The sequence below is a fragment of the Diabrotica undecimpunctata genome, chromosome 3 (assembly GCF_040954645.1).
Source record: "Diabrotica undecimpunctata isolate CICGRU chromosome 3, icDiaUnde3, whole genome shotgun sequence".
NCBI classification, from domain to species: Eukaryota; Metazoa; Arthropoda; class Insecta; order Coleoptera; family Chrysomelidae; genus Diabrotica; species Diabrotica undecimpunctata.
In genome coordinates, this window is record NC_092805.1 from 170449638 (window position 1) to 170466740 (window position 17103).

A 17103-nucleotide genomic window follows, 5' to 3' on the forward strand; every position below is an offset into this window, starting at 1 on the left:
TGGGGTTTTTAGCAAGAAAACGTTCTGTGATGTAGCCCGAAAAGGATTGTAAATTATATACCTATTATAGAGGATTTTAAATAAAGTGTTTTAATGATTTGTCTCAGGCTCAGGATTTGCTCATGTATACCTTTTCCGTTTACAAACCCTGCTTGTTACCACTGGTATTTGATAATGCAGATAAATTTTTAATCTATCTTTGATGATACGTAACACTATTTTATTGTCATATGTTATTAGCGACAATGTACCCTAGTTTTCACATCTAGAAGTGGCTTATTTTTCGTGTTGAAAAATTTAAAGAATTAAGAGTACACCAATCAGATGGTCATTTTCCAGAATTCCAAACAGCAACACAGATAAAATGGAAGATATGTAATCCTTTGTCTTTTAGTGACTGCAGCATTTCTTCTGGTATTATGTCAATTCCTGGGGACTCATTTCTCTTTAGCGATGTTGAAAATCTTTTGAAATAAATCTTTTGGTTCATTCCGACAACCATGTTCTTCTATTTTTCTAGTATTATTAATCGTATCGATTATTTTGTCTTTGAGATAGATCCAAGCATTTTCAAGATCACTATCTACTTAATACAAGGAACGTAACAGAGTCGACCTTTTAAGGGTCTGCTTAGAAGGGGTCTTCTTTTATGGACTTTATGCCGGACTGTTAATACTAGGAGTTGATGGTCACTTTTAAAATCTGCGCTCATATTGGCTGATGATAAATAATTAATAGGTTTGGAAAATTGGGATAATTTATGATAATTATTGATACCAGCCCACCAGGAAATTTAACACAATCCAAGAACACAAAGATTAAACTAAACTAAAAACAAATTGATTTACTTTTTTTATTTACTTTTTAGATCTGTGTTGTCCTGACCAACGCTTTACTCTAACAAGTATACTGCCAAAAATATGGTTTTAATTTGAAAAGTAAATTTATTAGCAAACTATTTTCTTTCTTTTAGTTATTTTTTCATGGACAAAACCGACAAGTTCTGCTAGAACACATTTCACCTGAGGCTCTAACACCACAATATGGTGGAACTGCAGATATTCCAGATTATCCGGGTACTTTATTCTCGGATATGCTGTTTTATTACGAAGAAGACTTTCAATGTAAGTATAAAAACATATCTCCATATTTAAAATCAATCTTTTTTGCTTAGTAGGATCCAATTTAGTCCTAACTTTTATTATAGTGAATCAACTTCATCATTTGTGACACTGTAAAGACAGACCAGTACTTTTTTACTCATGAACTAAACTACACCGAGATTTAGACATACTCTCTGATGTTTTCTTTAGGGATTTCGGAGTCTTAGTCTAGTAAGTCCCCAGATCTCTTTACTAGACTGTTCACGATGTACCTAGCACTGAACATGACGTGAATAACACTGATCAATGAATAATAAAGCCTACTGTTCCTAAAGAAGCAACCAAAGTAATCAAAAACAGTATTAATCCCAAAAAGTCTCCGGGATTGGACTTAATAACAAGAGAAATGCTAAAACAATTAGAAGGCCATCGTAAAAGTCACAAACCTTATGAATGCAGTATTTAGGTTACAATATGAACCAATAACGTGTAAAACAGCTGAACAAACCAGGGAAGTCAGTAAAGTAGAATCGTACAGAGCCATTCCTAACAAGAATACAACCTATCCTCGATCACAAAGAAATCATTACCTTGGATTCTCATTAATTTGGATTCCGTAATAAACACTCAACAATAAACCAAATACATTGCATAACAAATATTATAAAAAGATCTCAAGAAGAGAGTACAATATGCTCATCTATTTTAAGGCTTGTTACTAAAATTCAAAAGAGACTATAGAGAGAAATTATATTGCCTTCTCCACAGATCCTGTTCGTTAACTGAGTCATATAATAATATGGTCTTTACTACTGTTCTTTCAAAGATTTTGCCATGGTATGTAAGGGCTTTATTTAGACATGCCCATGTTTTCCTTTCCATCAAAGCCAGGTGGTTATGTGTGATGTATAGTAGGTTCTGCGCTTGTGGGGATGTTTTCTCAGACCAATCCGCTGCCAGGAAGTGACAGCGACAATCGAAATTTGTCTTGGGTAGTTGTTATAGTTTATTTTTAAAGTATACACTAAATAATACTACTACTACAAATAAATAAAGTATACTTTATTTATTAGTATACACAATAAACTGCACCTTGCAACTGAAGTACCTACTTTTAGTGAACTGTTAAGAATTTTTAATACGCCACTTGGACCTTCCTATATACAAAATGGAAAAACCCACTATCACATTTTCTGTGGAATAAGTTTAGAAAGTAATTATCTAGTCAATTACTGTCGTAGATTCCTGGAATTAAAGAATTAAATGTTTGATTGTTGAAACCCTTACTTCGTGGAATGCACTCATTTCAGATAAAATAAAACGTTTTATTTTATCTAAAGAATTAAACTTTATTTTGCAAATAGGCAAAGAATTAAACTTTATTTTGCAAATAGGTAGGTACTTATTACTTAGGGATTAGTAACCCTCACAACTATTGTATTCTATTCTGCTCCAACCTTTATACCTGGTGGTCATACTCAATTTAAAATTGTTTTCCTATATACTTCTGTAAACTTGTTGACAAATATCTGTTTTTCATTGAGTCACCCGTATCAACAGTTTAGGGATTTGCATACATAATTTATTGTTTTATTGCTCTCCCATACATAAAAATACACTATAGGCTGTTACTAAGAGCCAATATCTGGACTTTACTCTTCTAGTAGGACTAGTCGGGTGTTATAGGTGATTTTTTCATATTCATATTCATTTCATAAGGGACGACTTGACCTTAAATGGAATACTTCCATAATTTTCAGTTCACAAAATTATGCAAGTACCTTATTTCCGTTCATCCTATATTCTATTACTTTAAATTTATAATTTTTTAAGTATTTTTCTTTTCGCATTTTAAGCCTAATAACATAATATATTTTATACATCTACATATTGCCAAACTACCTTTCTCATTAATTCGATAAATTTTTGGAATATTTATTTTCTTATTTTCTTGTAATTGGGTTCTAATCAAGCCTGGCGAACTAAATAAACGAAAAGGTGTCGCTTAATTGTCACTGAACTTTGTAAACCTCACCGAATAACAATAGTGTGATGTCTGTATCATTGTTTAATTTAAATAATGTGTCGATGACACTTCTTTATTGTATATAGGTATGTCAAGTTCAAGCATTAGGTCAATACCAGGGAGGTATCGAGGAGAATTGTGTAGTTGAATTTTATCAAAAAAATAGTTGATAGTACAAAAAATTAAACCTTTTTAGATAGTATATATTTGAAAGAGATAACGAAACAGTATTCAATAAAAGTAAACAAGACAACAAGAATTACCAACTTATATTCAGAGCAGGGAGGTAATAAAAAGGTGGAGTACTTAGAATCAAGTAAAAATAGTTTTCTCCAAACGAAGGAAAAACAAAAAAAGTTTTGAGACTTCTAGCTTGAAAGCTAGGAGCAATAGCAACCAACCAACCAACAACCAAGATCTGAAAATAATTAGAAATCTTTACTGGAATCAGACAGCAAATCTCAGAGTTGAAGGTGAACACACTGACTATGTGAAAATCATGCTTGGAGTTGGGCAAGGCTGTATTTTGTCTCCTTTAATCTTCAATCTGTACTCTGAAAGAATATTTATCGAAGCTTTATACGAAACTGAAAAAGGTATTCTACTAAATGGTTACCGGCTAAACAACATTAGATATGAAGATGACACCATAGTATTTGCGGACAACTTAAAAGACCTACAAGTTCTTATGAACAAAATCATGTATTACAGTCAACAATATGGACTCAATATAAACGTTAAGAAGACAAAGCTTATGATAATTAGCAATAAAAGGAAAACAGAAGGTCAACTGTACGTCAACCAATCCCCTGTAGAAAGAGTGACGCACTACAAATACCTCGGCACCATAAGAAATGAAGAATGGACCAACAACCAGGAGATTAGAGCACGCATCGGAAAAGCTAGATCCACCTTCAATCGGATGGAGGCCTTCTTCAAGAGTCACAACCTCTCTCTTGATACAAAAGTAAGAATGCTGCGATGCTACGTCTTCTCTGTCCTTTCTTATCGTGTTGAATCATGGACCTTGAACGAAGATATGTGCAGAAAACTGGAAGCATTTGAGATGTCGCTATATCGGAGAATACTTAAGATCCCGTGGACTGACCGAGTCACAAATGAGGAGTTCCTCAGAAGAATGAATAAGAATCGAGAAGTACTGACCACCATCAAATCTCGAAAGTTACAATTCTTCGGACATATTATGCAAAATGAATCCAGATATGCTCTCCTTCAGGCCATCCTGCAAGGAAAAATATTTGGAAAACGAGGTCCAGGAAGAAGAAGAACATATTGGTTAAAGAACCTCAGAATCTGGTTCAATACAACATCTATGCAGCTTTTCCGCGCTGCTGCAGATAAGATAAAGATTGCCATGATGATCGCCACTATTTGTAACGGATAGGCACATCAAGAAGAAGAAAGAAGCTTGAAAGCGTCAGTGACCCAAGATTTAAGTAATTCTTTATTTTAAAACCTAAGTATTCTTCGTATGAATTTTTAATAAATGTGTTGTGTTGAGTTGCGTTTGAAAGTTGCGTTTGATTACTTAAATGCATAGCAAAATTTACTAGGAGTATTTACATAATGCTACATCGACAGGGTTTTTAATTTCATTATCTTTGTCTTTATCCCAATGCACTTTATTGTGCCATTTGGATTATGAAAGTGAGATGAATAGGTAGTATACTGAACAGACTCCGGTGTAAGGTATTTCCTACCTAAAAACGATATTAATTTCCTATAAATTAGCAATTCCTGGATAAAGCTATATTCTGATGCTAATGAACATATTAATTAGCAAAAATAACAATGATCTATAGGCAACTTTATTATCCTAGGAGCAGTAACGCTTTCTGAATAGTTTTCTTCGTTCAAAAGAATTTTCCTTTAAAATAGAGGAAGCATTAAAAATTTCATTGTAATAATGGCTAGCTAAGATACGTTTATTTTGATATCATTTTTTCAATTTTTCATAGACTATAAGATAATTCCCTCAGTAAGAGGAATACCTTTGATTAAAGCTGGGGGTTGTTTGCTCAAAGAAGTAAGAAGATACTAAAATTTTTCAACATTAGATGTGTCAGTATTATTATGGATTAGACTGTTGAACAGATCATAAAAGGGACCAATCCTTATGGAAGATTTACGGTGCTTCTACGATTTAAATAATTAAGATTATCTACAGTAGCCATATTGGCCGATTGCGAAGATGAGTCATTCAATAAAAAATCATGTTTTAATGACATAACTCTATCAAAGACCTTATTAGCATTTAAGCTCTTCTCATCTCAAGTATTAAAGAAGACATAAGAAAATACAATGCAAGAGTGGTAGAAAGTGCAATCAAAAACAGATGTTGTAGCTTTATGTTTTTAAAGAAAGTGGTAAAGCATGCTTTGTATTTTATTTTACAGTACAGTAACATAACCAGCGTTAAGTTGTTTTGTATTGAAACAGTAAATAATTTAGGACTACAATCTTTTTGTTCTGTGGTACTATACAGGACAACCGCTCTCAACAATCTGCTCAGCAGGACTAACAAGCAGTTAATCATTTTCGGAACATAAAGAATTGTCTTCGTTAACAACAACTTTATTTTTTGTTGTTTTTAAAGATTTATAAAAGGAATGGTAAATAGAAGGTACCCATTCTAGAAATTCTATCAATTGGAATTGATTTTTCATTATTTATTTGGTCCAATTTCTTTGGAAGGACTCTCATCGAGAGAACTTCTCATTTTTCTTTTAAAATTGACATTTTTAAAATTTTCCTTGGAAAATGTTGTTTTATAAAACATAATGACAGGGTGGTCTCTTTCGACTTTCAAGTGTACAATTTTAGAGGATAGAAAGGGTTCATTGTCTGTGTTCCGTTTCCTATTAATAAACGGACTTGACGATTCTTTGCCCATTTTTTCAAAGTTAAAAATGTGACTTGTTTTCAGCTCATAAACAATAAGCGGTTTTAAAGAACTGCAGGTTCTTATAAATTGTAGAGGGCAAGCGTAGTTATAAAAAATGACTTGCGCACCCTTGTTTTAGATCCGTCTGAGAAGAGAGTGTAAGTGTAATTATGCTGTATTCGGTCCTTTTCATTGTCATTTCTTGGACGTCTTTTGCTTACAGTACCCACGTCAACTGCTTGTGCAATACATTGACTTCTATTGTCCCAGTCTCTCTGGCTTTTCCAGAAACTATTAAACATTTGCGTTCTAACATTATCCTCTATCTTAGTAGTACATTTTATCCTACATAATCTATTGCACGAGGGCCTTGCTTCTTTAGTTTTTTTTAATTTATTTTTAAAACCTACATATTTCTCTCCTAATTGTCTCTTCTGCTTTGTTACATTACGTTTCCAAGTTGAAGGCTTCTGCTTTCTCTTTCTTTACAGCTGTTTTTGTTTTATCTGCATCGTTCAGTTCAATACTATATATACGAATATAGAGTAATCCCTCGTTATCACTCATCAACCGCGGTTTCGTTTATCCGCGGTTTCGATATCCGCCAAATCGACTTTTGACGAATGCTCCACTCTATACAGTATTCGCGGTAATTGCGTCCGATGAAATAACTCCTTTGCGTCACAGTAAGTACTAGGCGTATCACAGATATGTACATATTATAATGTACTTCTTCGCAATTATGCTTAGGGTAACAGCAATTTACAATTTTCGTTTTAACATACATATTTCTTATACTAAAAAATATCTTTGTCTGAAAGGAATAATAAAGATTTTGTTAAAAAGAAAAGATGTATAATGAGTTTAGATAACAAAAAATTTATTTGTTAGAATGTTTAGCTGTAGAGGAATCATGTAGAAGTGTGGCAAATAAGTTAAACTGAATAAATCTACTGCAAGGACTATTAAAGAATGAGAAAACCATTCGTTCCAGTGTTTTTTATGGCACTAATTCAAGCAACAAAGTAACTTGTTTTTTGCGATCCCAAACCTTGGAAAAAATGGAAAAAGCGGTGGCCCTTTGGACCGAAGATCAAACAAAAAAGAGGATGCCAATTGGCACACGAATAAAGTAAGAAAAGGCTCTTCGTCTTTACGACAATCTAAAGGCTGACAACGAATCTTCTAGTTTCCAAGTGAGTAAAGGATCGTTCGAAAGATTAAAAAAAATAGATTCTTTACATAACGTCAAAATCCCAAGAAGTAAAAGTCGAGACGGCAATCACGTCTCTCACTCAACACGATATTATCGTCTGCTCAAAAACTTTAGGATATGGTTTTTGACAAAAATTCTTCTATGGAAAGCAGTTTGATTTCAAGAATGGCTTAGAAGGCTTATTGGCACAGTACAAATAAGCGCAAAAGAAAATTAGAAAGAAAATGAATCAGCCAATCATCTTATCATATTTTAAAAAATGAAGTTTTTAAAGCATTCTATACGAGTATATACACATAGGTATACATTTATTAAATATGACTATATATATATATATATATATATATATATATATATATATATATATATATATATACAAGGATTTCCACAGTTTTCACTGTATTCCTTCACTCAACCGTTTTCTCCAATTTTTCCTGTTTAGCCAGTCCCCTTCCTGTAGGTTTCTTCTACTCATTGCTTCGTCCACTTCATCTCTGAAAGATCTTCGGGGTCTGCCTCTCTTTCTTCTTCCTATCGGGCTCCACTCTGTTATTCTATTTATCCACCGATTTTGGTCTGCTCTTCTGACATGTCCGTACCAGGTTAACCTCTTCTGTCCGATGTAGTCTATTATGTCGGAGTTCATTCCCATTCTCCTCTTAATCTCCATGTTATTTATTCTATCTCTTCTTGTTACTCTGCAGCTTCTCCGTAGGAATTCCATCTCTGTTGCTCTTATTTTGTTTTTGGGTTTCTTATTTATTGTCCAATTTTCACACCCATAAGTGAGGATACTTCTTGTCATGGTATTATATATTTTTTTCTTTGTTTTCATGCTGATGTTCTTATCCCATAGTACCGGGTTCAATTTTCGTATGCAGTCTCTTGTTTGTCCTAGTCTATTTTTTATATCTTCCTCCGTTGTTCCTTTGTTTGATATTATGAAGCCTAAATACTTATACTTGTCTGTTCCTTTGATTTGTTTACCTTCGTCTATTTCTAGCTGTTTTATTTCTGTATTCTCCGTTGTTAAGTATTCAGTTTTCTTTAGGTTTATTTCCATCCCATTCTTTGTATATTCCTGCTCCAGTTTTCTCATCATAAAACTGAGGTCATCCTCGTCTTGTGCGATCACTATTTGGTCGTCAGCAAAACTTAGCGTATATAGATATTCGTTCCTTACTGGTATACCCATTCCTTCGCACTTTCTTTTCCATGGTTTCAGGGTTTTTTCCAGGAATATTTTGAACAGGGTGGGGGATGTGGAGCAACCCTGTAGTAGTCCATTTGTCGTCTTAAATGGACTGCACATTCTATTGCCCGTTTTGATAGCTACTTCGTTATTCTTGTAGAGTGCTTTTACCGCGTTTATTAATCTTCGTGGAACTTTGATGTCTTCCATTGCTTCCCATAGCTTGGTTCTAGGTATTGAGTCATATGCCTTCTTAAGATCAACAAAAGCCAGATGAACGGATCTATCTTTGGCCATTATTTTTTCTATTAGTTGTTCGACCGTGTAAATGTGATCTAAGCATGCTTTCCCCGCTGTGAAACCTGCCTGGTCTTCTCCAATTTTATCTTGTATATATATTTCTAATTTTTCCTTTATGGTATTTCCATACAGTCTGCCTATAGACGATATAATGCTGATTCCCTGATAGTTTTCGCAGTTTTTTCTATTTCCTTTCTTGTATATTGATGTCATATATGCTTGGGTCCATTCTGCCGATAAGTCTTCTCCGTTCAGTGCTCTCTCAAACATTTTATGTATCATACGGAATAACTTTTCCGATCCGTTTTTAATCAGTTCATTTAGTATTCCGCCGGGACCTTCTGCTTTTTTGTTCTTTAGAGTTTTGATCGTTCTTTTTACCTCAGCTAGGCTTAATTCGATTTCGTCATGTGTGTAGATTTCTATTCCGTCTATTTCTGATTCTTTGAATTCGGGGCGGTCTTCGGTTAGCAATTTTTTATAGTATTCTTATATAACTATCTATCTATTCTTAAATATGACTATCTAACTACTTATTTTATTATTTCATCGTATATCTACATATGTATTAATATACGTATCCTAATTGGGATTATATTTCATATTCTTCTTTGGATCGTGGATAGCTCGCCAACCACGGTTTCACCAACCGCGCATTTCTCCTCAGAATGTAAGCCCCGCGCTTGAAGACGGATTACTGTAAATTAATACCTATACTAGCATATAACTATACCATTTTAATTAACTAATAAATTTTCGGGGTACCACACCACAAGTTCGTAAGATATGTGAAAAGTTATTGATTTTTTACTATATATTTTACTATATTTATAAGTAATTATAGAGACATATCAAAAAGGAAAAATAAAAAAAGTCATAATATAAGAAAGTGGAAATATCTAATAAATAAATACAGGGAAATCTCTCAGATACCAAGTTCTAAATTAGTAAGATTTTATTTTGTATTCAGATTTTTGTAGTAATTATATTGCATGCTATAAACTTCAAGCCTTAGGCTTCTAGAAACCTTTTAGGTTATGTATATAGGGGAGGATGGGGCATTGTGAACCATCTAAGGAAGATATGCACATACTGTTAAACCAGAAATGATTTTGTTTTGTTTAATTAATTAGGGACGTTCATTAAACATTTAACTGTCATTTAGTTGCAATTGAAACATAATTTATTTAACGTATTTTCAACAAAAAAATGACAACTGACTATATGTCAAAAGTTCACATTGCCCCATAGGGTGGGGCAATGTGCACTACTGAGGAAAGTCACACTATTTCATTATCTAATGGCTATGTTTGGTAAATAAAATCAAGTAAAAAGAATTTTTTTATTAAAAATACTTAGAAAACCGGTAACAGAACATTAGTAAAAATAGACACATGTTATATTTATTCAGAAATACAAAATTCACACTGAAATTCTTCATCATCTTCTGGATCTATTCCCGCACATGCTTCATGAGCCCATTTCAGACAGGCCGAGCAACGTACCCATCCTTCTTCATTGGCTGATGAGGAGAACCACTCGTTACAGTAAAAACATTCAGCATCTTCACCATTGCCATCATCTTGTACTTGATGGTTACATTTATTTTTTTTCTTTCCCTTGCCATCTTTGGAAGGACAAACTTTTATTTTTTTGTTACTTCTTTCACTATCTTCGTGCTTATCATCATTTATTTTTTTCTTAGCTTTTTCCTTTTTCATTGTTTCTATTGCCTCCTTCGTGTTTATTTCAAGTTCTAATTCTAGCTTATACGGACTAGATGTCAGTACAGCCGTTTTACCTTTTTTGGATTTCCTCTTTGGTTCCATTAATTTACTTCTCTTTGGTAGAGGACGAATGTCTTTAGGGCTGTTTGCTCCAAATGAAGTTGTTGCTCTATTGTGTGCAGGGGAAATTGTCAATTGAAAATCGTTACCAGTATGAAGCTTTGCAACTGAGGTTGAAGCAATTACCTCATCTTGACTTAAGTGAGGCTCTGCAGTTGAAGTTGAAGGAATTGCCTCATCTTGACTTGACACTGGTAGACTATTATTCTCCAAATCTCTTTCAGTCGTAGCAGATGGTGCAAAATCGAGGTCTGTAAATATATTGGGATCATAAGGTACTATCCCACATTTTTTAAAAGCGTTAATAGCAGTCAAAGGTGTTGCAGCTTGTAAGAAAGCCTCACCAAAAATTTTAGAGATTTGGAAAGCTGTTACCACTCTGCCTGGGTTGTTATTAAGAAACTTTTCTAATGCCATATCATAATATCGTGCTAAAGGAGCCATGACACCAACATCGGTTGGCTGCATTCGATGGGTGGAATGTGGAGGCAAACAAATGATATGTACATGTTTTTCCCTAGCCAAATTAATTACTTCTATGTTTTTTGTATGGCTGCTGTGTCCATCCAAAATCAATAAGATCGGATCGTCTTCACTTGGTTTCGTTTGTTGAAGAAAATGTTGAAACCATATTAAAAAGAGTTCACTATTTATCCAGCCACTATCGCTACAGGCGAATATTGAACCTGGAGGTGCACCAGCTTGGAGTTCAACTTTCATTCTCTTTCTTGCAAAGATTAACATCGGCGGTATGAAGATTCCTGATGATGACATGCAAATAACGGCTGTTGTTATTCCACTTCTATCAGCAGAAGTAAGCCGTCCACCTTGTTTCCGTCCTTTATGCGCCAAGATTTTACTATTACATTTGGGGACTGTACTTAGACCTGTTTCGTCACAGTTAAAAACACGCGTTGGATTGACATGTTTAGAATCCAAAGTAGCTTTATACAGATCAAAAAATTGTTTTACATTGTAACGATTAAAAGCTTCAGCTCTTGCAGCAGATGTTGATTCGGGTTTACGTAATGAAAGCCCTGGGTGCCGTTTTCGAAATCCGTACGCCCAATCTAAACCTGCAAGTTTGTTTGTTTTATTATATGTATAGTATAAACGCTTCTCCATATCTAAGATATAATTATACAATTCTTCTTCCTGTTCCTTGGTAAAAACCGTTTTGTAGAAACCTAGACCCTTTTCGCCAGGAGAAATTCTTGTTACTTTTTCTTTGCATCTGCGAATTAACGTTGCTTTCGGGATACCATAAACTTTACTAGCTTTTAAATAGCCCATTTCCCCAGCTTTAACTGTCCGGATAGCATTCTTCAAGGCAACAAGAGACCAGGATTGTTGCTCAGTTTTCCTCACATAATTTCGTACCATTTCTAACTGCAAAAGAAGCATATTATTAAAAAAGTGTCAAGAAAATATAATGGGGCAATGTGAACCACTCCTAGTCCACGTTGCCCCATGCGTAGTACACATTCAAAATATGGAAATTAACGTACCAGTTCACAACGTATCAAAAGCAAATCTTAATTATTAAAAACACATTTTACAAGCAACACCACAGTATCAAAAAGTTAAAATAATCATGTCTACTTACCGAGAAATCTTTAGTCAAAAGTAGTAAATTCCTTAGATCAGCAGCGACGAAACACGTGTTTTTAATTATAACACGTCTGAACGTACTCCCCGTGCGTTCACACTCATACTAAAAGTAGATAAGATGTCTACGCATATTTGTAGTAGTTACTAGATGCAGTGTTGCCAATTTTAAACAAAATAACCGATGTGGTTTACATTACCCCTATGGTCCATGATGCCCCATCCTCCCCTAAGTCCAACGCAGTACGGTTGCCTTAGGTTGAACCATAAATTTTAGACAGTTGCACTTAAAATTTCTTTACTTATAATAATTTCTTTTGCAGTACACAACACATATGGTTATAAATCAGCTCAGAAGAAAATAGAACAATAGTTTAGAAAATAAGATCAGAGACTTTCCAAGCCTTACAAAACTATCTTAATCTCATGGCATTTTTCGGCAGTACTACATAATAGATCTAACTTAATTGAAAAGCGTTCATAGGGAATATTTGGGCAAGAAAACTGCTTGTCCAAATACAGTTAAAATGGTACAATTGTATGCGATCCTAACATGGTAACTAACAGTCACTGAAGATTTTATATAGCCTCTAAAATTGTCGTTTTTATGCTGGTATGCAACTAATATGCAATCGTCTGCTTAGATCTATTAATGGGTTATGTACTACCATTATCTAAAAGCTACTACACACTTGTACACACAAAACTACTACTACTACTGTGTAGTTTTTAATCAATGGTACTGCAATAGAAAATAATGAAAAAACGTTTTATATTTATTTTTAAAGCTGTTACTGACAAAAAAATGTAATTATTTTTCAAAATAAAGTATTTTTATATTTATACAAAAGTGATTTTATTAAAAATGTGTATTTATTATTGTTTAAAAATTTCTGGCTGTTAAGTGAAGCACTTTAACCATTCTGACCTTTCTATAATCACAATACCCCAATTTACAACCGGCTTACACCTAACCACGATAATGAAAAATGTGAGATAAATAAGAAGTAAGAACAGGAATATAAAAAGAAAGAAGAAATATGGAAATTAAGTACAAAATAAAGCACATGGAAATGTTTACACACATGGAAAAAGTATACAAGGTGAAGAAAAAGAATCAGAGATACAGTCTGCTGAAAATTTAGACTTACCTACTAGCAATCGCTGAGACTAAAAAGAAAGGACGAGGAGTGCAAAACCCAGAGAAACGACATATAATTGTATACAGCAGAGTAAAAAAAATCAGAGAGACAAAAATATGTAGAAGCCCAGAAATATGATGTGGCCACTACTTAGTTGACAAAAATAAAAAAAAAACGACAACAACCCAAATATAGCAAAAAATCAGAAAATATGTCTGAATATAAACCGTCCGACTATAAAAGTCCAACAGACTAACAAATAGAGAAATTGCATAGAAATATTTGACTGCAGTAGAAGGGAATCATCATAAATACTGCTAAATAGGTATACGGTACAACCAAAAATCAACAATGAAGGGAAACAAACGGTCTAATAATATGAAGAAATTTTTCGCATGCAAAATATATTTAAACAATAACAGTTGAAGGCTATGAAAAGTAGAAAAAAGAAAGAAAAGTAGTAAAAGGGTTTGTCATGGTCTCAAAGAAAAATAAATGGAGGGAGGTTGGAAAAAAAAGTAAAGACAATTAGAAATTATTTTGTGGGGTCTTAAAGTCACTCGAAAAGACCAAACACAACAAATAAATAGCATAAAGGATAAGGGATAAAGAATGTAAAATATTAATAGATGGAAAATACAAAACAACAACCAGGTACAGGCAAATTAGCAGCAGAAATAATAAAAACATGGAAGAAAAAGCAACAGAAGTACTACCAAAGATATATTATAACATACCTTGGAAAGAAGAGCAGGCTCCAAAGGATTGACAAATGAAATCGATTATATTTTCAAAAAGGGTGTCAAGAAAAGACTACAATAATTGAGAGGCATTATATTTCTAAGCATTACAATGATAGTATATAAAAAGATACTGGACAATCGAATAAAGCTAAAATTGAAAATTTTAGCATTAGTATTTCCACTATCAGAGATAAAACCCAGTACCTTCTGCTCGATTACATATCGTCACCTCAATACTACAACTAGATAACTCGAAAATTTTCATTTTTGAGATAAGTTTACCAATAGATGTAAATATATCATCTTCATGTTATGCTATAACTAGACAATTCAAAACGAACCCTATGAGTCAATATAACTAACTTTCAAAAGTAGATAACTTTATAAATCATCCTTTGTTTAATATTACAACTCGATATCTTAAGTTATCTACTTGTTGCACATTTAATGACTAAGCTGTTAGTCACACAACTATACAACTACACTTACCTAGTTGTAGCACGTAGACTGTATTGTGAATTGTGTGATTCAAGAAAGGAAGAAAAAGTTCTTTTGGCCATGTATAGAAAAATTTTTATTGAAAATTTCAATCTCATCCTAAAAAAGATCAGTGTCGTGTTTGTTCTCATTATATTAGTGCAACCACTGATGAGAAATCGTTGCTCAAAATAGATTATGAAGCTCATCTCTTTCTTAGGGATCAAGCTAGAACCGAAAAACTTAAAGATTGAATTGATGCTGAATTTTCTAATGGATCACACATATGTGCCAATTTTGATCTCCAGCAAGTTTTATTAGTACCCTCTGATCCAACAAATAATGCACTCTTCTATAAACGTAGGCTTGACAACTACAACTTCACTATTTAAAATGTTGTCAGTAAGCAAGGAGATTGTTTCATTTGGAATGAGACTCGAGGATCCCGAGGAAGTTGTGAAATAGCCAGTGCAATTTATCTTTATTTTAGATCACTTTCAGAAACAACAACCTGTGTCACCTTTTTTAGTGACAGATGTGGAGGCCAAAACTTGAATCAGTTTACTGCAGCAATGTTAATAAAGGCAGTAAATGATTTAAATAACCTGGAAGTCATTAATATGAAGTTCTTGGTTTCTGGGCACAGTGAGATGGAATGTGATTCCATTCACTCTGCAATAAACACATAATTCAAACGTGTATGGGGAAAGCTTTGTGGCCTGAAGATTGGAAGCAAATTGCTCGGGGTGAAAGAAGAAAGGGAGACAATCTTTATCTTGTTCATGATTTGGATCAATCGAACATAAAAGATTTCAAAAAATTTGTAAGGGATAACTTGACTATTCGGAAAAAGGATGAAAATGGAAACGCTGTTCTTTGGCAAAAGATGTGCTGGCTAAGATTTAGGAAGTCACAGCCGTTTATTATGGAGTTCAAAGAATCATTTTCTGATGAAGAATTTAGACACTTAAATTTAATCAAACGGACCCGCACTTCAATTCAATCGCCTTTACAACCTTTGTACCAACAACTGATTCCAATATCTATACAAAAATATAAAGATCTGATATCACTATTTTCTGTGAAACCACCTGCTTTGGGAGATTCCTACAGGTCATTTTACACCAGTCTGCCATACGAGAATAAAGAAGATTCAAGTGAAATAGATGACGGTCAAGACTACGAAGGTGACTCTTAAAGAACTTATCTATTTGTGCCTTTTCAGAAATTACAAATTGTTTCATATCAATATTCATAAAGTAGTTTTTTGTAAATATTTTTTTAAATGTTAGTAGGTACCTACCTAATTTTTATTTTTTATGTGTAACAGTGTATAATTTTAACTTAAGAAATAAAAAAATAACTTCTAGTAGTTCTTTTTTTAACAAAAACCAGGGCCCATACAAGAAAATATATATTGCAACAAGTACATAACTGTGTTTTTTGGTATATGCAACATATAGATAACTGGGACTTTTCCAACTTTTCTCCTGATATTCCTAATCTTGGAAAATATATACATTATTAAACCTCATGGATGGTCAGTAAAGAAGGTAAGAATGTTAAAAACGGAATATGGCTTTAATATTTTGTCAATTTTAGGCTAGAAAGGAATTCACACTTTGCAAAAATCTTTAAATGCGTTTTTCTTAGAAGTGTTATATTTGAGTTACCTAGTTGTAGTATTGAGGCCACGATATATACAGGCAAGATACCAAGATACTAAACACATAAAAAAGAAGTAATAACACCAGCTTTTAGAACAAACAACAACTGGTGGAAATGAACAATAAGAGGCAAAAACATATACACACTTAAATCTGGCGACTGTCCAAAAACTTATATCGGTCAAACTGGTAGAACTTTTATCAAACGTGTAGCAGAACATAAAAGGACTTTCAATAATAGAAAAACAGACTCTACGTAGGCACTTCACCTTCTAGGCCACAATCATTCTTGTAAATACGAATTTTAAATTCTTCGCATTCAAAATAAATGCCTTAAGCTATCTTTATGAGAATCTATGGAAATTAACGAGTTAAAGAATATAGACATAATTCTGAACGACCAACTTAAAACAATCAGTTCTCCCATCCTCAACTTATTTAGGTAAAGACTGTCAGGTGTACACGCATACCAAAAATAGATCTCTGGAGAAAGGCACTCTGCCGAAACAGCTGTAGTGATAATAAATTATAATAATAATAATAATAAATAAACCTTTAATTTAGATTTCCTAAGAAATTAATTTAAAAAATATATTTTTATTTAAGACGATGTAAATAAATTTCTAATTGCGTCATCTACCGACAAGTTTCCAAAGTTTTGAGAGTTCAGTTTTGCAGGTTGACGTACGTATTTTCTAAAAATTATATTATATTGTTCTTTTATTAATAACATTCTGTATCTAAAATATAGTGAATATGTTTTAAAATATATTTTTTGTATTCTTTCTTCAGATTAATACTTCATTAACCTATTGAATTTTTGATTGCGCCACCTATCGGTAATACATCAAAGTTTAAGTTAATAAATATTATTTCT

The 17103-nt window shown here is 33.2% G+C and overlaps 1 protein-coding gene across 2 annotated transcripts in view; it reads left to right on the plus strand.

The window, feature by feature from the left end:
* Positions 1 to 13047, plus strand: part of LOC140437804 (alpha-tocopherol transfer protein-like) — a 54772-nt gene extending 41725 nt beyond the window's left edge. For both annotated transcript variants that reach the window (XM_072527553.1, XM_072527552.1), the window contains exons 6-7: positions 974 to 1124; positions 12521 to 13047. In XM_072527553.1, the coding sequence (XP_072383654.1) occupies positions 974 to 1124; positions 12521 to 12570 (201 nt within the window). In that variant the 3' untranslated portion in view covers positions 12571 to 13047. The remainder of the gene's footprint in view (positions 1 to 973; positions 1125 to 12520) is intronic.
* Positions 13048 to 17103: the final 4056 nt, after the last annotated feature.